The 23,670-nt window shown below is 47.6% G+C and overlaps 8 protein-coding genes across 8 annotated transcripts; 3 read left to right on the top strand and 5 right to left on the bottom strand.

Annotated features, from left to right (window-relative positions):
* Positions 1-179: 179 nt before the first annotated feature.
* On the bottom strand, positions 180-1,332 carry F5891DRAFT_956626 (uncharacterized protein; the record flags this gene model as incomplete). Its single annotated transcript, XM_041375419.1, has 5 exons — positions 180-339; positions 399-627; positions 678-892; positions 956-1,164; positions 1,216-1,332. The coding sequence occupies 5 exons, from the start codon at positions 1,330-1,332 to the stop codon at positions 180-182; spliced, it is 930 nt and encodes a 309-aa protein (XP_041223476.1).
* A 2,279-nt stretch (positions 1,333-3,611) lies between these two features.
* F5891DRAFT_1046646 (organic solute transporter Ostalpha-domain-containing protein) lies at positions 3,612-6,132 on the bottom strand. The gene is made up of 17 exons (XM_041362307.1): positions 5,884-6,132; positions 5,790-5,830; positions 5,704-5,736; positions 5,555-5,652; positions 5,489-5,496; positions 5,413-5,435; positions 5,261-5,354; positions 5,179-5,208; positions 5,107-5,130; positions 5,026-5,059; positions 4,862-4,976; positions 4,677-4,803; positions 4,590-4,620; positions 4,474-4,538; positions 4,311-4,411; positions 4,247-4,257; positions 3,612-4,197 (listed from the first exon to the last, which is right to left on the bottom strand). The coding sequence occupies exons 1-17, from the start codon at positions 6,007-6,009 to the stop codon at positions 3,980-3,982; spliced, it is 1,179 nt and encodes a 392-aa protein (XP_041223475.1). The 5' UTR covers positions 6,010-6,132; the 3' UTR covers positions 3,612-3,979.
* A 1,830-nt stretch (positions 6,133-7,962) lies between these two features.
* On the bottom strand, positions 7,963-8,776 carry F5891DRAFT_956490 (magnesium-dependent phosphatase-1; the record flags this gene model as incomplete). The annotated part of the gene is made up of 5 exons (XM_041375412.1): positions 7,963-8,096; positions 8,152-8,197; positions 8,247-8,418; positions 8,485-8,682; positions 8,736-8,776. 5 exons carry the CDS (start codon positions 8,774-8,776, stop codon positions 7,963-7,965), a joined length of 591 nt encoding a protein of 196 aa, XP_041223474.1.
* A 683-nt stretch (positions 8,777-9,459) lies between these two features.
* F5891DRAFT_509328 (thiamine diphosphate-binding protein) lies at positions 9,460-11,606 on the top strand. The gene is made up of 10 exons (XM_041372082.1): positions 9,460-9,797; positions 9,855-9,880; positions 9,930-10,008; positions 10,061-10,069; positions 10,119-10,174; positions 10,230-10,237; positions 10,288-10,400; positions 10,462-10,759; positions 10,820-11,211; positions 11,258-11,606. The coding sequence occupies exons 1-10, from the start codon at positions 9,561-9,563 to the stop codon at positions 11,366-11,368; spliced, it is 1,329 nt and encodes a 442-aa protein (XP_041223473.1). The 5' UTR covers positions 9,460-9,560; the 3' UTR covers positions 11,369-11,606.
* Positions 11,433-13,594, bottom strand: F5891DRAFT_1112705 (uncharacterized protein). Its single transcript, XM_041363741.1, has 3 exons — positions 13,369-13,594; positions 12,257-13,315; positions 11,433-12,203 (listed from the first exon to the last, which is right to left on the bottom strand). Exons 1-3 carry the CDS (start codon positions 13,439-13,441, stop codon positions 11,845-11,847), a joined length of 1,491 nt encoding a protein of 496 aa, XP_041223472.1. The 5' UTR covers positions 13,442-13,594; the 3' UTR covers positions 11,433-11,844.
* A 114-nt stretch (positions 13,595-13,708) lies between these two features.
* F5891DRAFT_509038 (kinase-like domain-containing protein) lies at positions 13,709-16,021 on the top strand. The gene is made up of 10 exons (XM_041372080.1): positions 13,709-14,230; positions 14,282-14,344; positions 14,400-14,585; positions 14,655-14,685; positions 14,749-14,786; positions 14,839-15,057; positions 15,107-15,449; positions 15,503-15,564; positions 15,613-15,784; positions 15,834-16,021. Exons 1-10 carry the CDS (start codon positions 14,006-14,008, stop codon positions 15,839-15,841), a joined length of 1,347 nt encoding a protein of 448 aa, XP_041223471.1. The 5' UTR covers positions 13,709-14,005; the 3' UTR covers positions 15,842-16,021.
* Positions 16,022-16,454: 433 nt separating this feature from the next.
* Positions 16,455-18,281, top strand: F5891DRAFT_508988 (uncharacterized protein). The gene is made up of 3 exons (XM_041372079.1): positions 16,455-16,558; positions 16,618-16,840; positions 16,897-18,281. The coding sequence occupies exon 3, from the start codon at positions 16,901-16,903 to the stop codon at positions 18,146-18,148; it is 1,248 nt and encodes a 415-aa protein (XP_041223470.1). The 5' UTR covers positions 16,455-16,558; positions 16,618-16,840; positions 16,897-16,900; the 3' UTR covers positions 18,149-18,281.
* A 343-nt stretch (positions 18,282-18,624) lies between these two features.
* F5891DRAFT_1046595 (uncharacterized protein) lies at positions 18,625-23,277 on the bottom strand. Its single transcript, XM_041362306.1, has 22 exons — positions 23,072-23,277; positions 22,780-23,008; positions 22,632-22,724; positions 22,322-22,577; positions 21,671-22,274; positions 21,478-21,612; positions 21,297-21,428; positions 21,031-21,243; positions 20,869-20,981; positions 20,754-20,821; positions 20,579-20,700; positions 20,489-20,524; positions 20,382-20,439; positions 20,146-20,332; positions 19,516-20,094; positions 19,354-19,456; positions 19,278-19,302; positions 19,184-19,219; positions 19,112-19,130; positions 18,978-19,061; positions 18,868-18,931; positions 18,625-18,819 (listed from the first exon to the last, which is right to left on the bottom strand). The coding sequence occupies exons 1-22, from the start codon at positions 23,174-23,176 to the stop codon at positions 18,775-18,777; spliced, it is 3,306 nt and encodes a 1,101-aa protein (XP_041223469.1). The 5' UTR covers positions 23,177-23,277; the 3' UTR covers positions 18,625-18,774.
* Between the last annotated feature and the right edge of the window lie 393 nt (positions 23,278-23,670).

Genomic DNA, 23,670 nt, shown 5'->3' with positions numbered 1-23,670 from the left:
CTTTTGTTGACTGTCCGGGTGGTCCATATAACTTGACAACGGGAACTGAGGTGCCGCACACACATGAACCCTGATAGAGATTGTACTAAAATGATCTTCTGTGGCATTGAAGCTATTCACGATGTGCAGTTCGAAACGTTTTGACAGTCATATTCGTTTCTGGTATGCTCTTGACGACCTTATTCTTCCTCAGGCTCACTGGAATCTGTGCCATCCTGTGCAAAGAGTGATCGACTACACAATTGACCAGTTAGATGCTGATAACTCACGTTGATGTATATCGGCACCTCTGTGCCATCCTCGCCAAGAGGTGCCCACGGGACGGGAGGGACAGTCCACCTAGTATATCCCTCGGTTAGTCAAAGCGCCAGCCTGATAACAGCAACGAATGCACTCACAACTGTTCGCCGGTACGTTCTGGGGATGGCGACGACCGCCTGTTACGAGGTTGCCTGACATGCAAAAGTTCATACAGGGGTGTAAAGACATGCTCCTTCTTGCATCCGTGGCGCGCTAATCCAGTTTGTGTGTTACTCCACCATTTAAACGAAGCCTTTGCTTCAAGACTGCCCACGGGTTCCACAACTGGTGCGGAAGCCAGGAGAGCCATACTGATCTTTTCGCCGCCTGCACCTGTATTTGTAACGATTTTCTTTGCGATGGAATAATACGCTCACTTGTATCTGAGAGGTACAAGGAGAATGCAGGACAATAAAACACCTTCGTCACGAGATGCATTGACTGAAGAAGTTTAATGCTCGCAAGTTTCCCAAGAACGTCGGGCGTGATGTGCCTCATGCGAGGGTTATTCATGAGCAAGACAGCGCCAGTTGTGCCTTTCTTAACCTCCCATGACCCTTTGATACTTGCTGCGGCAATCCCAGGCACGCCTCTGGTGGAAACGATCGAAACGCGATCTCAGCATCGAGACAAGAGAATCGAACGCTAAACTCACGCTTGAGCATCGGCGTTCATGTCGATGCATTTCACGTTTTTAGACCAAGTCTTGAATTCAGACTCATCCGGACAGTCTTTGGCATGATGCTCATCAGATTCAGGGTTGATACCTGCCTCGATGAGGAACTGCTTGAAGTTATCTGAGTAGATGTTGCCTTCGACGGTCAAGTTCCCCGTATCTTTGTCGATCCTTCCGTACGATCCAATCTGCTCGAGATCAACATGCAGTAGATGGGTATTTAAACTACAACAACACACCTGAATTTCGGAGGGTGGGTCCCAGTTGGCATACTTTCCAGTTCGATCGAATATAAGTTCGATAAACTTGCGTTGCGCATGCGAATTGTGTTGCGTTTTCCAGGACCACAGTCCCATGGCAAGTATGTTTGTTAATGAACGGCGAACTGGAGGTATATCAAGAATGCCCAAGGCAGTGTGCTACTATATGTTCCGCGACCGAGATAGACAGGCGTTAAAACTTGCTTATCTTGCCACGACACGGCACGCTGAGCGTCAGTGAGGGCCGAATTCCGGGTCTAACATTGCATCATATTATGATAGTGACTTGAAGGACATCATAATTATTGGTACTAGATCTGTTCAAACATCATCAGTCCACCTGAGTTCAAGTTGCCTATCTTACCATTTGTAAGCTTTATTACTATGCTTCTGAGCAATGACTTGCCTCGGTGAGATAGATTATCATGAGGAAGCGATGGAGCTAACACGCTAGCTGCTCAAAATAATTGGAAGCCAGTGCTGGACCGTGACGCCCTGCGCCACAAGTACTTACCTAATATGGATCGGGCTTTTTTGCTCCCCACCAACCTGGTTGGTTCCTGCTTTCACTATCGCTATGCAATTCACCACCTCGAGAATTGAGAGGGTTCCGTTCTGAGATTTGACCAAGGTAGCTGACTTAGTACGCAATCGTAATTTGAGTACTACGATCTCCCATTGACAACAAGTAGGTTCAAATTGGCACTCAAATTGGATCTAGACCCGGACCGAAGTTAAAACTGGATGAAAGGGCCTCGTGTGCACCACATTAAGTGTCGCCTGCCTCGTGCTTCGCTTTCAAGTCGATGATTGCGCGGTCGATCGATCAACCGTGTCACTCAGCTCGTCATCTGCTCAAATTTCAATCTATCTGGTGCGTTCACTTATCCTGATCTGTTTTATGTTCACTACTGAGATATTCTTAGACGAGCTGGTCATCCAGTTTTGCGTTGCTGGCGCCCTTCATCGACTGACGAGCGATATCTAGTTGGCATGATTACCGGTACTTCAAGTTGTGGGTGGACCGAGTCAAGGCGTGGCGATGTTGACCTGACATTCGAACAATCTTTCCATCAGCTGTTTCGAGACATATTCCAATAGTGGGGCGTCCAGGTCCCATCTGAAGTGGATGAGACAGACCATTGGACCTCATCGGGCTCCGCTCGCACTCTGCCATGTGCCTTCTGATCGATCCGTTTCTCAGCACTCTTACCATCTGCCTTTGAGAAAGATAAAAGTCGCAGGGCTTTTGAATGGGACCGTGAAGTCACCATTTCAAGTTCCAAGTGTACAACGTAGTTTTGCGTCAGTAAAGATCTTTGCGTTACTTGTATTCGAGTTGCTCATCATACCCCTTATTACTGCACCAGTCACATTTTATTTCCGCTTCGCCATACCTTTTCATGCATTCCACTCACTAGCTCGATCGTGATATCGATCATCGCTTTTTCGTGATCGTACAACCTGAGAATGAAGACACCGTATCAACTTGGTACTCGATGACACGAGGCATTCCCTGACTACTGATTATTGATATCATTCCTAGGTTAATAACTTGAAGCCAGGCAGACCACATCTGAGGCGTTGGAGCATCGGAAAACACCGGTACCTCTACCAAAGGTCAGTCCAACTCAAGTTTCTCTTTAAACTCGCTTCTTGATGTATACCTCCGAAATCGTGGTACTCTCTATGCAGCCGCCTCAATGCAACAATGGTCACCTAGATGTAGGTCAGTCCACAGTGGTTCAAGCGAATTTTCCTTTTGAGCGCGAGAATTTGGACTGATCGTAAATGGGGCGTTACACTGTTGTGGTCACGATGGTGAGGTAGAAGCTGAGAGAGGTCCATGTTCCTCATGATTGGAATGTTCACTGACTACACCCCACTTTCTGATGCTTGAGAAGTGGGGCGTCGTCAGTGAACAACATCTAGAAATTAGTCTAATAATCGAACTATGGCGCCCGTCTTCACAAGGACCTTACGTTGTTCCACTTACCAAGCAGCACTTAGAAGCCGCACGGACTGCAACAGTACGTGAGTACGCCGCAGCCCGGCTCTTGCAAGGTATCGCTTTGATTCTTTGAATCCCGAATTCGGCTCCCCTCAACCCTTGATGGTCATCTGTACACGGAGAGGTTTTGGGCATCTTGGCTTTCATTTGAAATGGCAGAACTATTTATGATACTTGGACCTCAACAATTGTAGATCCATGTCCAGTTTCCAGAAGTTGCGAATGCGTAGTACGAAACATGTTTCCACCAGTCCGCCGTTCCCAGCAGCCGTTTCAGACGTGTACTTGTCATTGAAGATGAGATGACTCGCTAACCTGGATCAGCAACACAGCATGAAGTTGCTGACACAATAGCAGCCAATGCCGGCTTCCTTCGTGCGTTAAGCTTGTTTGACCAAGTTAAATCGATTCGCGACGCTGGAAATGCCGGTCTTCTCTATATAGTTCGAAACCACGAAATACAGCATGAACATTGTGAACCCTCGTTCTACCAGATACATGTTTGGACCCAACTTACTGTACAAAGTACTTTCTATCGTACAATATTATACATACAAACGTGTTCCGCAGTGCTGAAGTTCTGTGGTGTCACGTAGTCAGACGTATTAAAGGTTAATAACAGTCAGACACAGGTAAAGAGTGTGAATATATAAAGGTAAGCAAGTAAACTGAGACTCTAGCAGATATAGATAACGAAGGTGTCCTTGATGTGTGACGCTAGTTTGATCTGATTCATGATAACACGGGACTGGCGCTGTCGGCGTTGTGGGTATTACTGTAGGGATATGGAGCTAACCTCATTGATTCCTCGGTTGATCTATCACCATCTTCCACCGACCTGCCACCGACCCCGAATGCTTGAGCAAAATCTGCCTTCTTACCTGACGAGGAGCCAGGGGAACGGTTAAAGAAGAACTTGAATGAGCCCCATATCTCTGTGAGAAAATCCCCTGGTAGTGTGTTAGGCAATAATTTAGGAAGATATCATAGAGTGCTTACAATAATTGATGCTATAAAAACATCAGCAATTGAAATTTTTATCAATCATGGAACATAGACGCACCTCTCCCATAACGGACGCCATATGCCTGTCGTTTTGGTTGTTACCATCTTGTATTCATCGACTGTGTATGCCCACATCATCAATAATGAGAAGAAAACCATCTGTTGCGTGATAAGTTGGCACGAGGCTCCCGCGTTGTATTCAGGAGGAGGTGATGACTGACCTCGATGCAAATGGCCAGCGCATTAAGACCATCTGCGATATTGCCCGCAGTCCAGTATTCGGTGGCTTTGGCGCTTGTCTCAGCTTAGAGTAAATTAAAGTTCTGAAAGGACACACCTTTAATAACGCGGCCTTCTAGTGCGCTAAACTGCAAACGACTCGGGCGTGAAGTGGATAACGACCACAAAGGCGGGAAGGACTTACGATAAAGGACTGATAAAAAGTGAACACCACGATGAGCTTGATACAGAGAAATTTAGCTAGTGGTCGTCGCCCAACCAGTTCCTCCTTGGTGAGTCCGTAAAACAGTAAAAGACCGTAAAGCGCCACACTATTCGCGGGACAATATATTATGGTCAGATCTCTATCTCATCATAAGCTGGACATACCTAATGCTGACGAAATCGACAACCTCGAGATAGACATTGGCAAAATATATGCTGTAAGGGCCAGACTCGCAAAGCACGTTGTATATTTGACAGACAATCCCAGCGATAGATACGGCTGCGGTAACGTGAGATATCTATCTGTGAATAGACTGGTTCCACCTCACCTGGTCGGATGATAACGTATTGCAAAACGGACCACTACACTAAAAATGGGCATTTGTCCGAGCACCTAGTAGCTTGCTTACCTTGACAGTATACATGAAGTAAGGCTGAAAAAGTGTGAGGAAAAGACTCCCATGGTATCAGCAACAGCATACCTTCGTCGGTCGGTATCTCCAACAGCAAAACTATGGGCGAGATTAACATGTAGTTGTAAAACTTGGCAAGTAAAATACGTACAGGAAGCGGTAAAGGTCTTTTATCCTTCCGTTCGATTGCTTTTGTGGCGTCGCCATCTGTGGCCGTGGCTGCTACGAATTCGATCAGAAGGAGTCTGTCATAGAGATAACAAGTAAGTAAAACATCTATGTGATCAAAAGTAAACCACAAACAGGAATGCACTCAAGGTGACAGCCTGAGCAAATGATGAGACAATGGACAAAGATGGTATACACGGTAACCAATTACCTCGTATGCTGAAAGGATTGAGACACTGTCAACTTAGCATACGATAGTGTTGGCACGACAACTTACAGACTTCGATAAGCGAGTAGTATGTGTAACTCCGGAAATATCGGTAGGAAAAGAATGAAATAACAGCATATACTGGTGGCATGTACAGAATTCGGAGACTAAAAGTAAGGCATGAAGAAATGCACTCAAGGAAGAAGTGATACACGCACATTTGACGCTGCTCGTTAGGTTTGGTATAATGTCTGATGTGACGAATTGGAACCGAAAAATACTTGCAAAATTTATGGCGCCTTACCGACAATGCCGCAAGACTGAAATCATTGAAATAATAACTGTCTGTTAATGATAAATCACTCAGGACAAATATTAACAACTGAAGATGAACATACTAGCACAGCACACCCTCCTGCAATCGCCCATCCTATTCGGTGTTGGTCCCAGTTCAGATTCCCGGAGCTCCAGAAACTGGATTGGTCCACGTTTTCGGTGTTGTCGGACGGGCAAGTATGATTCATAACAGATTGTGGTGGATACTAAAAACGTGTGTCGGTATTCCACTGAGCAGATATTACAACGGCAGGTATAAGAAGAGGAGGCTAAACCAGTAGCTGAAGAGCGCCTGAATCGTTCGTCGTTCGTTTAGGAAGCAGTTGTGTGTTTACGTAAGTAATATGACACAGCTTTAAGTTATTCTTGTTTTATCTCTTGTCTGGACCTCTGCTGTAACGTTGGACCCTTCTGATATACTGCCACGCGCCATAGACACCACCACGACTTGTTCGGTATAGGGTTTCAGCTGATCATAACATCTATTTCTAGGCTGCTTCCAGCAGTGCTAGAAGCCAAGACTTCAACTGGCGCTCATGCACTTCTCTTCGGTTTTTAATAGTACACTGGCATAAGCGCCACTATTTGCTTCAAATTCTAAGCTAGGCTTCGAGTCAGAACCCACTGAGTCGAAATATTAATACTGAGCATAGGCATTGGAGAGCGTGTGGTATAGCTTCAATTTCATGTTATCTCATACATCGCGGTAGGTGTAGTACGTCTGCATTCTCGGAGCGCTTGGTCTATCATCCTCACAGCCATCGTCCTGCTTCTAAACACAGACCATCAAGCGCGCGAGGTTTACTTCTTCTTCGGAACCTTGGCTTTTGCCTTGGCGGCAGGAGCCTCTGCGGCAGGAGGTTTGGCGCCTTTACTCTGCAAGATCAACAAATTACATTTTTGTCAATAATGACTGGACAGGTTACACACTGGTGCAGAGGCACCCTTGGCGGGCGGGCTTGGTACGGGTGCTCCGGTAGCAGCACCGCCAGTGGTGGGAGCGCCTGTGCATCAGCAGTGATGCCAGCGAAATAATCGAAGGTTGTAAAAATATCAAACGCCCATCAGACACCGCCCCGATAGAAATGATGGTCGGGCATACCAGTTTTAACAGCTTTCTTTGCAGCAGCCATCGTTTATTATTTGCACGAGAGATGAAGTATGAGCGAGGGTGTAGTTGTGGTAGCTAAAGGGAATACGGGCAGACAATCTTTTATAGCTCTCGCCCAGCCCTGCCCTCACCTTCGGCAGAGTTCGTACCGTTTCTCCCTGTGGATCACAAATTGCACAGCTGTATTCAGTTCCGGAATTAAGATGAGTTTGGGCTGTGTCAGTTCAGGATACTTTCGCGCCATTTACGCTCATAATCTGTTTGTAGCAGTTTCAATGATCTCTACTGGAGGAAAGATACTGCGGAAATGAAGCCAGCAGAGCTTATCCTCCCAACCAACTCCTTTCCCCTTATCTGGGAGCCACGTACGTTGAAACTTATTCTATTTCATCATGAGCTCTCAGTTTAGCTGTTGATCTGCATCCTGAAACGGATAGTTAACCTTGTGACAGACTACACCTGTGCCAAATACCATTCTTAATCACTCCTCTACATCCCTACCAATCACATCGTAGCACGGGCGTTTTGATGTGCGACTCCACCCTTTGCGCATTCATTTCGGTGGAAGTGTTGTTCCCTGTGACCTCGCTTCTTGCCCAAGCTTATCTATGTGGAAGCTTGCGCGATTTTGGCTTCCAGTCTGCATCGCTGTTGACGGAAAAGACCCGAGACATAGTCACATCGATGGAACCTCCACAATGATTGTTGAAGCCCTTACAGAACATAATTTCCTCACGACGCCAGCATGTTATCCTCTTTGCTCCCTACACCACCCTGAAAAACCACCACGCCAGGTCCCTAGCACGAACACAATGACTCGGTGTAAGTATTCGATGTGTTCAGTCGAGAACATTCTAGGCTTGATATATGGGGAATAGATATCAAGTTATAAGTTCATCTCAAGGGAAACCCCTCTCATTGAATCTGGATTGTCCATCGTACTTATCGATACGATCAACTCAGATAGGCAGTGTAACTACTTCTCTTACCGAGACCATGAATTCAATTGAGATATCACGCCGACGAAATACTATGAGATAAGAGTTTCATCTGCTTCCACCGCGTCTTCGGTGACTTGAACAGGGTGCCTCTTTCTCCATTCCTCTAGCCCTTTCTCTAGAATTCGGTCATTGAGACCGTTTTGGACAAGTGTGAATGTTACGCCTAGTATACTTGACGTCAATCTAAGGGGGTTTCATTAGTTCGTAAGTTTACGTACCAAGTTCTTCTACTTCCTGATTCCTCCATTCGTCGTCGAAGAATAGCTAGCCAAACATGTAAAATAACCTTCATACATAACGCTCACCTACTTACCATCTCGTCATAGGGTATCCCAGTCTTCTCATGAAGTTTCTTGAAATGTCTGATCTTGGAAGAAGGGTATATCTCCAGCTGATCAAAAAACTTGATTGCGGGAATTGGTTTAGCGCTGCTGTCGCTGCCGGTCCTCGGGGGTATAAGTATGAGATCTAAGGCTTCGCGAGCTCTTCGGGTACAACATGTCAGTGCAGAACGTAGCACTACCAATAGTGGAATCGTTGAGATCACTCACAATGACGGCGCATCCGTCCGTGAGCACGCAGCGATCGTTACGCCCGCTGCTTGTAGGCGATGCATGATCTGTGGCACATCTCTGTAGAAGTCTATTGTCTTGGGTTTGCGCTGGCTATCGATGACTTTGCCAGTGACGTGGTGTCGCTTTAATGGAGGATGTACGTGAGTATCGATCCAGAAATCCCAAAGCGTATAGCTACATGGTCTGCGATCAGTCACAATCAAGTCTCGATGGGAGGTTTTCTTTACTCTAGATCGAAAGCGACCAGTTTTGGTAGCCTGGTCGTCATCGTATCGGTTATATATTGGTAGGAGGTTGATGCAGGTGGCCCTCAACACCCAGTGACCACCAGTTCAGAAGGAATGCATCGCCTCATTTTCCCAGGCCTTCTTGGCAATTGAAAGCGTCGACGACATTCTACATCTTCGATCAATCTCGGAGGCCCGGGTTTCAATATGAACATGTAGAATGTTGCACAACAGGCCATCATCAAACTTAATTGTACGTATTTTGAACTTGCTCAGGCGTAACTTGGACCTACTAGTCAAAGTTGACTTCGAAATTTAATGTGTGTGACCTTCTACCTCTTCTGTTTCGGCCGAATGGGCCCTAGTGTTGATGACTATAGCCTTTTCAGCTGCACGAACCTTTCTCGAGGCTGCGCTAGCCCCTTCCTGGGCCGGACCAAGATCATGGATGAGGCTCAGACTGCCTTGCATGGCCACAACGCCGCACCTAGTGGTACGATCAACATCTTGCGATCAAGGGTTTTACCAAGATAATTCCAACCAGTCTGCCCCAATAATCATACACTCATGAGTCAGACCTCAGGTCTAATAGGGTATCATCTAAACTACATTTTGGGCTCAGGCACCAACTTCAAATTGACGAAGTAGCGCTCAGGAAACCGAGGAAGTTCTGATGTGGTAATTTTGAAACAACAATTATCAGGGGTCGAAGTTTACGAGATCGATAATCGTCGGATCAGTGGCCTTGTCCCACAATCAACAACACTCGGGCCAAACCGTGACGCTCTTGACCCGGATCCACTCAGCATCAGCTAGCCTCTAGATATGATGCATCCCTTGTCATTCAGACATTCCTCTCTGCTGACAAGGGCTTGCTCGAATGGTCGGACGCTCTCCACTTTACCTGCCTCTACATCGTTAAGCCGCCTACCCCCGACGCACTCACCAACCGTGTCAAAGCTCGCGTTCTTCAATTCTGTAACTGGTGATAGCAGCAAGATACCAAGTTATCGAGTTCTTGATGTGTTTGGCGTTCCGATAGAAGGCGCTAAAGTGCCTGAGGTATCTATTGCGCCCTTCCATATCCGAACAAGCTCACTGACGCCAAAGTTCATTTAGATCAGTAAACAGTTCGCTTGGCGATTGTGGGTTGGTTTCGCAGGGCTCGAGATTGTATCTTACACAGTCTTGAAGATATGAACACATGCAGTTGCTTCCCACGCTGGATGATATACTTTGCAGTGGTCAACGCCAAGGCAGAATACCCTTCTACGTACGTGGATAAGAGCACCCCTTAGGCATTCTTTTACATAGCTTCAATTTAGGCGACTTCTGTAAGGATCGTGCAGGTATAAATGCTAGTCGCTGACCTCATATCTCAAGTATGGAGAAGAGGCTACTGTAATTGGCTCTGCTGCTGCACTTGCAGATGATGACGAGTGAGTTTCTCTGGACCCATAGTCTGGTTTGATAATGAGACACTCTTGTTTCCAGAGTATTATGTCGGACCAATTTCCGTGTTATTTATGTTTTTCTTCTGATCCTGCCACAGCACAGTATCGCGAAACAGGGGTACTCTTGTGGCGTGGTTTCACTCTTGATAGCATCATGGCGCAAGTTTTCGGAAATCACGAAGATTCTGGCAAAGGCCGCCAGATAGCTGTGGTACGTCGCTTTGCGTCTTCCCTCTCGAAACTTTGCTCAGCATCTACTGCTGCTCCCTTAGCATTACGGCTCCAAGCAGCACCATTTCCACACCATATCCTCTCCACTCGCAACTCAAATATCACAAGCTGCTGGAGTTGGATTTGCACTGAGACGTGATCCAGCGAGACGCTCCAAAAATGTGGCATGCGCGTTTTTCGGGGAAGGCGCAGCGTCAGAGGGGGACTTCCATGCTGGATTGCTCCTCGCTGCGACGCTGCCTTCACCAACATTGTTTCTGGCAAGAAACAACGGGTTTGCCATCAGTACCCCGAATTCGCAACAGTTTTACGGCGATGGTATCAGTGCAAGAGGCCCAGGTAACTTGATCACACGTCGTGTATCCATTTGTGTGAATAGTAATCGAACATCACTTGTAGGTTATGGTGTGGATACGGTTCGTGTAGATGGAAACGATGTACTCGCGGTAATGAATGCTGTCAAGGAGGCGCGAAGACGGTGCTTGGAAGGTGGTCGGGCAGTTCTAGTGGAGATGATGACTTACCGGGTTGGCCATCATTCGACGTCGGATGACTCGTATGTCTACAGGGAGCGCCAGGAAGTTGAAGACAAAACAAAGAATGACAACCCCATCACACGATTCCGCCTATTCATGGAATCCCGGGGGTGGTGGAACCAGACGGATGAGGATGAACTCGCGTTCCGTTTGAGACGTGATGTGATAAAGGCATTCAAGCGCGCGGAGACTGTCAAAAAGCCTGACCTGAAGGACATGTTCACTGATGTGTACGTGGAAGAGCCCTGGAATATAGTGAGTCGATGGATTGGTCAGTGCCGCGTACTCATTGTGGCTACAGAAAGAACAGCGGGAGGAGTTGATGGCACTGCTCAAGAAATATGGACAAGTGTGGGAGCCATGGCAAAATGAACTCAGGACCCTCAAGAACGGAGGAAAGCCTGTAAATTGACGATTCAACAGCACACGACAATGTAATGCAGACATTCAGATGTGACTTCAATATATACTCACCAGTCAAATATCACGATAAGAGAGAATCAAATTGAACTCCAAACCGACAATCACAATTGGGTAATCATAGTCGAGGGCTGCCAGTCCAGCGGCGTCCCGTGACAAAGTGGGTACAAGGTCCTGATCACTATCGCCGGGGACCAGAACAGGTAACGTTAGAAACAATGGGAAGAGGCGATGACGTGGGTATGAAGGGTACGCAGGGAATAGATACGCAATAAGAACCACTGACGCGGACGCACGTATCGATAACGAATCTGAAAGAGGAAAGGTGGAATCAGAAGGCAACGTAACACTGCAAAAAGTACAAAGTTGTCGTGAAACCGAGGCTACGGAACCGAAACGCGATAGACCGAAAGAGCGATATCGTTATCTTAACGTGAAGTTACACCATTACACCACAGATCTGCAGGATCAAGTTGCGGTGCCAGCGTAAGGATCATCATACGCTTGAGTGTAACGGTTGTTTTGCTCGCCCCCCTCCTGGGTAGAGAGGCTGGGAGTGTACAGCGTCCGCATACCATTACCACTGTAGCTCGCAGCTGGGATAGGGAATGCCAAGGAGCCAGTAGGGGGAGGGGACTTCATTCTCCGTTCGGCATAGGCGCGGAGCATCTCGTCGGGAGACATGACGCTGGCAGGCATGGGCATCATAGAAAGACCTGATTCCGGGGCAGGATGTGCTGGAACGGGAGGAAGAGGCATATCAACGCTCTGCTGTTCTTGGGGTAGCAAATAATCATCTCCACCAGCTTCGTTTCCTGTGCGCATCACTATTTTAAAGGTCAACTTTCCAGTGCATAGAAAACAACCATAAGAAACCTACTGCTCAAGGACGGCCAAACTTCATCCATGCTAGGACGCGCCTCCGATGGTCCACTAAGGGACATGCGGGCACGGATATCATCTGGAGTGAGAGTAAAGGGTCCCTTCGTTTGTGTGGGAGAAAGGTCTCCCGTCTCTTCCTTGTCATCGTTGGAAGGAAGAGGAGGCACAAAGCCAGTATGGAAGGCACGACTGGTTCCGACCGTGCGACGAGACTCTATTGATGGACGAATGTCTGTAGCGAATGACACTCGTGATACCCGCTCGCCTAAGTTAGTCTGAGAACGCAAACCGGAGCGTAGTTGAGACATCCTTGGCACGTCAAAGCTGTCTTTGTCTGATATAGAAGGATCGCCTTCAACAGCAGCAGTGCTGACAGGACGAAGTGGACCAGAGGAAAACGACGAGTTGCGATTTCCTCCGACTGAAACTGCCATACTGTGACGAATGGCTGCCGAAGCGCCAGCAGCAGACATGGACTTCCAGTCCACGGAAATCGTCGACATACGCTTGTCGATGGCCTCGCTGAAGCGTCTGCTCTTTTCCTTGGATTTGGCACGACTTAATTTGAAGTAGACGGCTAGTCCCAGTCCGATGAAAATCAGCGGCACCAGGACGCCGGCAGCGATCTTGCCGCTAGAGGAAGAGCTATTGGAAGAGAAATTTCCAACATAAGTGACACCGCCAGGAGAACTGAGATCGGCGCTGGCTGGGGTAGAACCATCGGATGGTGCAGTATATGTAGCAGTAAATACAGGGCCCGCGGGAAACGGGCTAAGGAATGGTTGTGTGTTGGTGGTGACGATGGAAAGCTGTAGATTGACCGTGGACGTGTCATTCCACCACTTGGTCTCAAGGCTGGTCTGATAAGTTCCCAAGGCGTAATTAACATTTTGCCACTCGTGGATACGGCTGCTGCTCAAGCTGGGGGCAATAAGATAGATATCGACAGCTTGTGTGTTGGGCAAGCAGGATGTGTCCCATGTGATATTGAAGGGACTACTGCTAGAAACAGTTTGACCCTGAGAGGGGCTGATGTAAAAACCGCCTGTTGCGCATGCTGCAAAGATCAGGATCTAGCGCAATGCACATTTCATTCATTTGTAAACTTACAAGAACGCTTTTGGTGCGTTTGTGGTGCACCAGCATGCCCAACGCGAACGTGCGCTAATCCTCGTTTGTTCATGTCGGTGAAATATGGATTTTTCTTATTAGGTTGGCCTCAGTTTGGGTATAAAAACCCTTCTGAAAAAAAGAGCGTATCCGCTGTGTCGCGCGGTCTGATGAAAGGAATGGCGGGAGGTACTTGTAGTAGACTCACTGGTATTGGTTGTGATGGAGGCTGGCCAACATCTATCGCGTATTGTAATTTAAACTCAGACAAGACCCCAAACACTCCATAATCTGTCATGACAACAATTGACAGAACTTCAAGTTGTATTGAACTTTTCCAGATAACTTGTACATAGCAATGATAGCATCATAGCTTGGCGCAAATAAGTAGGTGAGTGCAGAACTCGTGTTCGGAAAGTTTCATATCATTTTCTTCATTCAGCACCAAGGCTCGAGGCTAAAGCATGTATGGATGTCGGCTTAGTTCAAATGCCTGCCAACCCATGTCCAACCATGTTGTGCAATCTCACATGTCCGTGTATTGGCGCTCACGCATTGCCTCATAAATAAGGGCTGGGGGCTTGTACATCTCCTTTAAATTACTGGACGCACGATAGTTCCGCTCCGCACTGACAGCATGAGCGGCCTCGTATTTTATGCTCCACCAGTAGCTCCTCTACTTGCTTCGTCGTCTTCCAGCGACGTACGGCGCCATAGATATTCTATTTCGGCTAGAAGCGAGAGACATGTTGTGACGGACTTGTCAGGCGATGTCGTCGCAGACACAAGCGTCCCGACAACATCAGGAGGTATCACAGATGTTTGGAAATGTACGTGGTTCAAGGACACCGGCTCCACCAAGGTTCGTTTTGGCCCATGCGGAGCTGTTTGGGGACTAATCTGGCTGGTACAGGTTGCAGTGAAGACGTTTCGGATCGAGAGTACAAGCCAGGGTGAACTCGCCGAAACGCACAAAGTACGTACTAATGTTCACCTTTTCAGAAGCCTCGATATAAACCAAGATATGATAGATATGGTCGCAGCAAATTCATGCCTGGGCGAAGCTTGAACACGAAAATATACTCCCTTTATATGGCGTTGTCATGGACTTCGGCCCAATAGTATCGGTAGTCCATCCTTGGAAAGAAAACGGAACCCTCTCGACTTATTTATCATGCAAACATGCAACGTTGACTGTTCAAGATAAATTCAAACTTGTTTGTGTCGGTTTTTCGCTGCATTACCACCTCAACTGAGACCTCCTGCTTGCACCTGCCGAACAATAGCTCGAAAACATTGTCTCGGGACTTCACTATTGTGCGTTCAGTCATTTCTGTTCAATATTTGACGTGAGCTTGAGCTGTGCTTCCCTCTCCACAGTACACTCTCATGGCATTATACATGGAAATCTTTCTGGCGTAAGGATAATTTCCATCCAATTCACACAATCAATCTAACATATGTCTGAAGAACAACGTGCTGGTAGATGCCCTTGGTAGAGCCAGTCTAGCGGACCCCGGTCTCAGTGTGCTAGTTCCAGAGGTCTTAGGCATGTCATACTTTCGCCTGTCAACATCTGGCGCCATACGATTTGCTGCCCCTGAACTCTTCAAAAAGTCCAGTCGCGAAGAAGTGCCCCTGCCAAGTATATCCGGTGATAGGTATTCATTGGGCAGTATTATTTACCTCGTAAGTCCGTCTTTACGGAAACTACGCGTTTTATCAATAAATTATGCAGGTCCTTTCGGGCTCGCTACCATATTCCACCTTGAAGGACAGTGATGTGCTCGTCGAGTTACTTTTGGGAGTCGCCCCAGCGTCACCTTCTGATTCGGACAAATCCATCACTCGGGAGCAGTGGCAGTTCATCCAAGGGTGTTGGTCAGAAATCCCCCAAAATCGCAGGACGACGAGCGAAGCTCTCGAGTTTGTAGATGTCAATCTCGCTCTCTACGTTCCTTTCAGGGCTATATCCTTGACTACAGCAGAAATGCATTCGAGGTCGAGCAAGACAGACGCCACAAAGCCTCGGTTAGTTTTGAGTCGCAGAGACTTCTCCCCGGGCGATACGTTACCTCCAGGCTAGTATGCTCAACTACTACCATCATGGCTGAGGTTAACTTTTTTTTTTCAGATATACAAGCGAGTTTGGCAGTCGGTTTACGTCGCTCGCGGAATCCTGCGAAAGCTGCTGAGGTACGCGAAAAGTAACACACGCTGCCATATCTCATTCACAGGGCTTAGGCTGCTGTATCTGTCATTTTAAACGACATTTTCGACACAAGTCATGTCGTACCTCAGTGGGATTCCAAGGAAACAGAACACGCGGTAATTAGTCACGCATATAATGTTCTCGTCGAAGATATCAAGATGATCAGCGATGCATTACGAGTGTTGCAAACAACCAACCCGAAGTGTGTGCTCATTCCTGCGAACTTCTGATGGTCTGTCCTAATGCCTAGTAGTGCGGTAGAAAGGTCCTTGGGTACTCTTCGTTCAACAGTCGAACAATTGTTATTTGACGAGAGACGGAAACAACGAGCACCGCGCGCTGCTTTCCTGATGATCGTTTCCAGACTGCAGGATTTTTTGGACGATCTTTGGAAGGAACTCTACGGGAACAGAGGGAAGTTGTCAGGTCCATTCTGGGAATGGTTTGAGAAGTGGATGGCGATGATGAGGGTATGGGATAATTCGCAATCAGAGGCTGCCGTCCAGAATACTGCTACGTGCTTGCGATCCATCCTATCCTAACATAGGCAGTAGTCGTACTGCTAAGTAGGCGTGAGACAGTTACAACGGCACTGGAGTCTGGCCCACGTTACCGTGAGTCATGATTATGCCATCCGTTCGACCAAGCGTGTTACACTTCGAAGAGGCATACTTGCAGCATGTACTACCCACACGTTCAAGTCTTCTTCTAAATCAAACATCGACTGGCATCACCGTAGCAGCACAAACAGAGTCTAAGAGTCTAAGCTCGAATGATCGGACAACTACTTGACATCGCCAACACGAGTCGGAGTGGTGGAGGCCTAGTACCACTTGCTAGTAGCGGCCACTAGTGCTTTCTATCATGCCTCTCATATTTTTGGACGCCTTTTGCGAGAATTTGCAGTAGACTTACGCCAGTAAAACACGCCTGCAATATTTCCGAAGTCACAGCCTGCCAAGAAGTATGTAATTGAAGGTCAATGAACTCATCGTGTCCTCGTGTTATTCTAGGTGAAATATTGACGGGATGCGCAGGTTGCGCAGCTGCTGTGCGGTTTCATGTATTCAACTTGCGACTTGCACATGTACTTTACAGGCTGCAATACCCTAGCCCCGTGTAGTTCTCGAACAGAGCCTCAATCTCACTATGGCCTTCCAGCTGGCCGTCAAATTCCTGGGATCGTTGAGCACTCACCGTATCATTTCCCTCGCATTGGGAGGTCTTTAGTGTGCCAATACTGCAGTTTCAGCTCCATAAGTGTGTACTCATTCCGATTTCACTTCATTTTACACTCAATGAGAGACCTTTCACAGCGAGATGGGGCAATGGTCATCTTCCCTTATTAACCTAGTGTATCGAGCTACGTTGCAACTTGGTCCTCCAGGCCATTCTCTTCGATACTTGTTTCTCAGCAATCTCACCCTCAACCTTCAGGACAGATTCCGGCAGTGGGGCATCATGTCAGACCCTGATGAGGCTATTGAGCTTCATCGGGCTGCATTACTCCTCCGCCCAGTCGGCCATACTGAACAATCCTCGTCTCTGAACAATCTTACTATCGGCCTTCAACACAGATTCCAGCAGCGGGGCATCATGTCTGACCTTGATGAGGTCACTGAGCTCCATAGGGCTGTATTACTCCTCCGTCCACCCGGTCGTTCAGATCGATCCAAGTTTCTGAACAATCTTGCTGCCAGCCTGGAAGACAAATTCCGGCAGCGGGGCATCATGTCTGACCTTGAGGAGATCATTGAGCTCAATCGTGCTGTATTACTCCTCCGTCCTCCCGGTCATTCAGATCGATCCAAGTCTCTGAACAATCTTGCTGCCAGCCTGGGAGACAAATTCCGGCAGCGGGGCATCATGTCCGACCTTGAGGAGATCATTGAGCTCAATCGTGCTGTATTACTCCTCCGTCCTCCCGGTCATTCAGAACGATTCTCATCTCTGAACAATCTTGCACTCAGCCTTCAAGACAGATTCCGGCATCGGGGCATCATGTCCGACCTTGATGAGGCCATCGAGCTCAATCGTGCTGCATTACTCCTCTGTCCCCCTGGTCATTCCGATCGATCCATGTCTCTGAACAGTCTTGCAAACTGCCTTCGAGACAGATTCCTGCAGCGGGGCATCATGTCTGACATTGATGAGGCCATCGAGCTCCATCATGCTACATTACTCCTACTTCCCCCTGGTCATTCAGATCGATTCAAGTCTCTGAACAATCTTGCACTCCACCTTCGAGACAGATTCCTGCAGCGGGACATCATGTCTGACATTGATGAGGCCATCGAGCTCCATCGGGCTGCATTACTCCTCTGTCCCCCCGGTCATTCAGATCGATCCATGTCTCTGAAAAATCTTGTACTCTGCCTTGGAGACAGATTCAAGCAGCAGGGCATCATGTCTGACCTTGATGAGGCCATCGAGCTCCATCATGCCGCATTACTACTCCGTCCCCCCGACCATTCAGATCGATCCTCGTCTCTGAACAATCTTGCACTTGACCTTCGACACAGATTCCTGCAGCAGAGCATCACATCTGACCTTGATGAGGCCATCTAGCTCAATCGTGCCGCATTACTCCTACTTCCCCCAGACCAGTCTTCGTAAATCTGACAATTGACCATGCAATGGGATGGTGTCATCACACGCATTCGCATGCTTCCTGACTTCTCACGTTTTCTCCTGCCTCCATTGTTTTATGACCTCCAGAAGGCGGCTGAACATGGTCCAGGGATCATTGTCGATGCTAGTCGGTATTGACATTCAGACAGCTTGAAGACGGCCTTGAATCCTCGCCTGGCATAACGTTGCAAGAGTTTCAACTCATGTCCGCACAAGGATCCTATTTAACAGATAATTCTCCTGTAGTATCGCATACTAGTACGTGTTTTTTTCTTGTTGAGGAAGTGCACAAAACAAAGACTGAAGATATTCAGTCCGTTCCGTACATTCCAACTAGGGGTCGGCGTTGCCGACATAGACCTTACTTAGCAGCTTACGGTTTTTTATTGTTTGTCGCGACCAAATTCATATTTCCTATCTCGCTATCATTCATGGCGGCAAGTGTGCAGGAAGGTGCACCGCAAATGGACACTGAAACTCGGGAGTCGGGACTTGTGCGTTCCACACATTTCCAATTTCCAATGTTTTAAGATCACATCCGTGCAACTACATCCAAGTTTGCTTCAACCCCATGTGACAAGTCTTTCCATTGCCCTCGGATCTGCGACCTGGAAATGCCGTTAAAAGGCATGATGGAAAACAAAGAATGAACGTACCTTCCAACCATGGATAGCTGCCGCTCTCGTATACCCTGACAACGCCTCCTGTGGATGATACGGTCTTTGCAAGAGTCAGAACTCGGTTTCTAACGGGCGATGAGACGTACTGTTCCCAATCTTGGGCTAGCCGCGCGGGTTTGGGGTCGGTGCTCGAGATGGCGAGCTTGATCTGTAAGAGCACGGATGCGATGCTATGAGGGGGTGTCAGATCGGCGTGAATGATACCTCGCGAGATACGCACTTGTAACTTGGGAGCCATCCTAGATACATGTCAGTACATGCTATCGAGATCAAATTGATAGTCGCGACTCACCAGCTGAAGTTAGAAGATCCATGCAAATTGAGCCCCCTACATAAATACAGGTAAGTCGGTGTGTAACAATGACTAACTCTTCAGTGATACTGACCAACAGTAACATGTCCACCTCCACCCTAGACATCGAAAGTCAGCTACACCAAGCATTTGTATCATTCACCTCATACCTGCATAAAAGGAAGGAACCGAGGCATCACGAGTCGAAAGAACGGAGGAGAATGAGGGAACGTCGGCGGGAAACGGATCTCAAAAACAAGCGAATTGACGCCCCTTTTAGAAAGAGCGATCTATCAGCATAGTCAGATCCACAACACGCAGCTCAAACTCACTTTGACTTCAAATCTTTCGCAATAGGCAAATCAGGATCAAATGAATGCATCTCCACTACCCACTGAAATAAGTTCTCATTGCACTCTGGAGGCATGTACCATCCCAAAGTAGCAAGTGACTCCGCGCCCCCCTGTTCTTTCATCATCGCCCTGAATTCTTTCTGTAGTGCCATCGTCGCTCCTGGAGTCGAATCGACAGGCGGAGGCAGCAAGAGGCCAATATTCTTCTCCACCCAACTCGCATCATGTATCCAATCTTGCTTTGGTTTTCCGTTGACGTGTGGTGCGATGCTCTCCTCCTCTTCATTGGGCGCGTTAAACACAGCGCTGTCATCCTCATCAAGGTTAGGAGGGACATACGCGTCCTGGCAAAGCCTGAGAAGTTTCTCAAGTTTGTAAGAAGGCTGCGGGATCTCGACATAGCTATTCATAAGTAGGGGACGACGATCTGGCTCGTGTTGGATAAAAGGAACATTTCGGACCTTCGATTTGGTAGGAGTGGCAGGGATGGTGGTGCTAATACCAGGAAATCCGCTATCAGTGTGTGATCTGTCGATTGTATTGACTAGCAAATATCGACTACAAGTAGACCATCAGCTCTTGATGACCGAACTGAAGCATGGCTCTTACCACATAATCCATTCCGTTTGCTTGACCACGTAATATGGGTTACACGAGGTAAATCTTTGCGGGAGATTGATTATCTCCGCGAGAGCTACGCAAGCTGAAGGAGCAATCGTGCTATTCCTCCAGGATTGTGTGCCACCCGCAGCATAGGTTCCCATCGAAACTACGCCGTCTCTGGCGAAGTAGACACCTGAACAGAATAAGATAGATTATTAACAATGATTAGATCGTCTACTTGCCATCTCCATGTGCCCGGCCATGTGTCACCGTCTTATACCATAGTCCGTGCCGTATGATCTATCAAATATATCAGTGGTATCTTTCACAGACATCTTGAATGACTTACGGAATGCCAATTCTTCAAAGGTGAGCCATGGAAAGCCTGATGTACTGTATCAAAAAAGATTGCCACTGACAAAAATACCAAAAAACATACATAGAGAGTGGGATGATTCTTCGCATTAGAATATCCGCGTGTTTCCTGCTCCAAGGCATATTTGAACTTCGCTTCTTTGTCAGGGGCACCGACAATGAAGCGGAATTGTCTCCACTGCGAGCCTATGTCATTACCGAATAAGTAAATGAACTGGAAACGAGTAAATCACACGTGCCTATGTTCTGCACTTGATCTTCCTCTTCAGTCAACTCTTGTAGGTGTGCCGTGCAAGAGGCAACACACCTAGTGGGGTTTGAACTAGGTCAATGACTCAGAAGCATAAAACGTACCAACGCAAGATGGACCATGCAGCGGGCAAAATACTGGAATTCATGTCCTTCAACTTCAGCTTGTTACTCCTTGTAACAACTTTCTTCTCAAGGTGTTTCTTCATGTCCTGAATCTGCATTTACTTAAGCATTAGCGTCGGCAATGAAGAGAGACATTCGAACCGGAGGTAGTGTGTCGATGAGTTGCATGATTGCAATACGCATTTCGCTGACTGCCAAGCTATCGAAGTCACGCATTGAATATTTATCGTTGGGGTCTGGAACCTTCAACGATAAGCCACGCGGAAGGGGCTCGTCAAGAACCTGTTCTGCGGCAGCAACATAAGTGAGGGAAACTAGGAGATCTACCATCTCAGTATTCTTGCAGATATCATACTGAACGAATCAATAAGTAGAGGTTTGATAATTCCAGCTGAAAGTTCGCTAACCTCTAGGGAGGGCCCAAAGTTGAGGCTATAGTATTGATATGCACACAAACCAGAGTTGCAAACATAAGGTTTTAGCGCCTCGAACAGGGTATCGAGTTTCTTGTGACAGACGACACAATAACGATTGCATATCTGTTGTTAATTCAGCACGAGTCGAAGTGACCATCCACATGCTACTGACTGTGAATCGACGGAGAAGGTACGCAAAAGCAGTCTCGAGTAAGTTGATGTGACCATCTTGGTTTTCCAAGGGATCATGCGGTAAGTAGCGGGAGCCACCTAGACGTTGCTCTTCCTCCTCGGCTTGACGAAGTTCCTATAAGTGGAACAAAAATGAAATAGATGACAGTTACTTATGTCAATCTAAAACGCACCTCCTGCATTTCCTTCACAAGAACTGCAGGCGTTCTCTGAAGTTCCTGCGATCTCCAATAGAGTTCTTCAGCTGCAGCCCAACCGAGTTTGAACTGTCGTCGAACTCGGAGCAGTTGAAGAAAGTGCTCATTAAATAATGATTCAAGCGAGCTGGTCAAACTAAACTTGTCAAAGGCGCCGTCATCCTCTGTTTCAGACTCCATCTCAACGTCGACGTATTCTTCGAACGTGCCATCTTCAACACCATTCTGCTGGTCGGAATGGAGACCGTATCGGCGGAGTAAAGCGATGACGTGCCCTTTCGACGGCTTGTAATTTCGAGAAAGGCCGACGTAAAATTTCAATGAGGTGCAAGAACGGATTGCAGCAGGGGAGAGTGTCCCATCGCTCTGAACAGGCGGATAGATACCCCGGAATCCAGAGATGAGCAACACGAGATGCTGGCAAGGAAGTAGGAATTGGCTATCCCAGGACATCAGGACATGGGCGGGAATTTTATCAGTCAATTCCACCACAGGGACAGATATTGTCAAGAAGAACTCGCTGCTGCCACTCCAAATGGCTCCTGGTGTATAACCGGCTGCATGAGTGCCTTCGAAGTCTCTGTGATGCGTGTAAGAGAATAGTCATCTGCGTAAAAATTGGCGCACCTGCGCAAGACTGAGCGAGAGATCTGTGGTCTGGTGAACGTACTCATATCCTCATCCTCGATCATATCGTAATTTTGGTCATCTTCGCTGTCATCGTCACCAGAAATACTAATCAAGAAATGCCTCGCCACGTCGTGGATCGTACGTGGACTGTCATTGAGTACCCCGTCACACATCTCCTTCACCTGCTCCCCATAACTCCCAGGTTCTGGGGAATGGCAGAAGAATGAATGAGTGTTGGGGTACTCTGAGGTGTCTATATGGATAACAATCAGTACCGACGATACTTCCCCTCTTGATAATGACTGACCAGAACACAAAAGATGCATTACTATCCTTGTCCGATCTCTAGATTCTATCAGGTCGAACTCTACTGAACCATCGTCATCCCCTGCTTTGAAACCTAAGAAGATCGATGTTGGTGGGGCTGAGTATCGGAGATGCTAAACCACGCTTACTTTGCGCAGACCACGTTCCCCTATCAAGGTCAGATGGGCAGGTCGTGTGCAGGTCGTGAAGATCAGCACTGAATCTCTTACGGCCTTTCAAGAGCATTGGTGCAGGTGCCACAGAAGGATATGAAGAAGATGTCAAAGGAGTCAAAGGAAGCACCTCCGAAGTCGATGACTGTGCCACCGGTACCGGCCCCAATATGATAGGGGCCTGTGCATCAGCTAGTTTCGATAGCTGGTAGGCATCATCTATGGATGTAGCAACTTGTTTATTATGGACATTCTCTCCAGGTCGTACCTTCGAGTTGACGCGCTTGCGAAGCCGTTTCGAATTCCTCGAATCTTGACCAATTGAAGATGATTCGAATTTATTTTTCTTGCGTGTATTCCGTGTGGCAGGCATGCCAGTGACACTTAGTGGTTTGAATATGTTCGGAGCTTCAAGGGCTCTATCTCAGGAAGATTCTAATTGATGGTGTGTGCACGATGCAGAATCCATTAAGAGTTGTCAAGCGTCTTGGAGTCAACTTCAAGTTCAGACGCGCCATTTATAGCAACCGGTCCGTGGTCGCTTCGCACGGTACGTTGCAGAGCATGGCTGGCCAGCCACTGGCTGCCTGGCAGATATACCGTATTCTAGGCTGGCCCAGTCCTCTCAACCCGACGCATCGTAACAGGATGAACAATCACTTGCCCGTCACCCCAACATTTCCTCAACCTACGGTTATCCCCCAATTCTGTAGTCTCTAGAACGGTTGTCAGTGATGACTTGTGCCGCGTGAGTCTTTGGCTGCTAAACTTCCACTAGTAAATTTTTGATATTTGATAACGGGGTCTTTCAAGTTTAAGGCTTGAACGTCGTCAACTTTACCATGCCATGCATGACTTGGATTCACG

Source organism: Suillus fuscotomentosus (genome assembly GCF_016647785.1).
Source record: "Suillus fuscotomentosus strain FC203 chromosome Unknown F5891scaffold_43, whole genome shotgun sequence".
In the NCBI taxonomy this organism is placed as follows: Eukaryota; Fungi; Basidiomycota; class Agaricomycetes; order Boletales; family Suillaceae; genus Suillus; species Suillus fuscotomentosus.
This window is presented reverse-complemented; position numbering and strand designations above follow the sequence as displayed.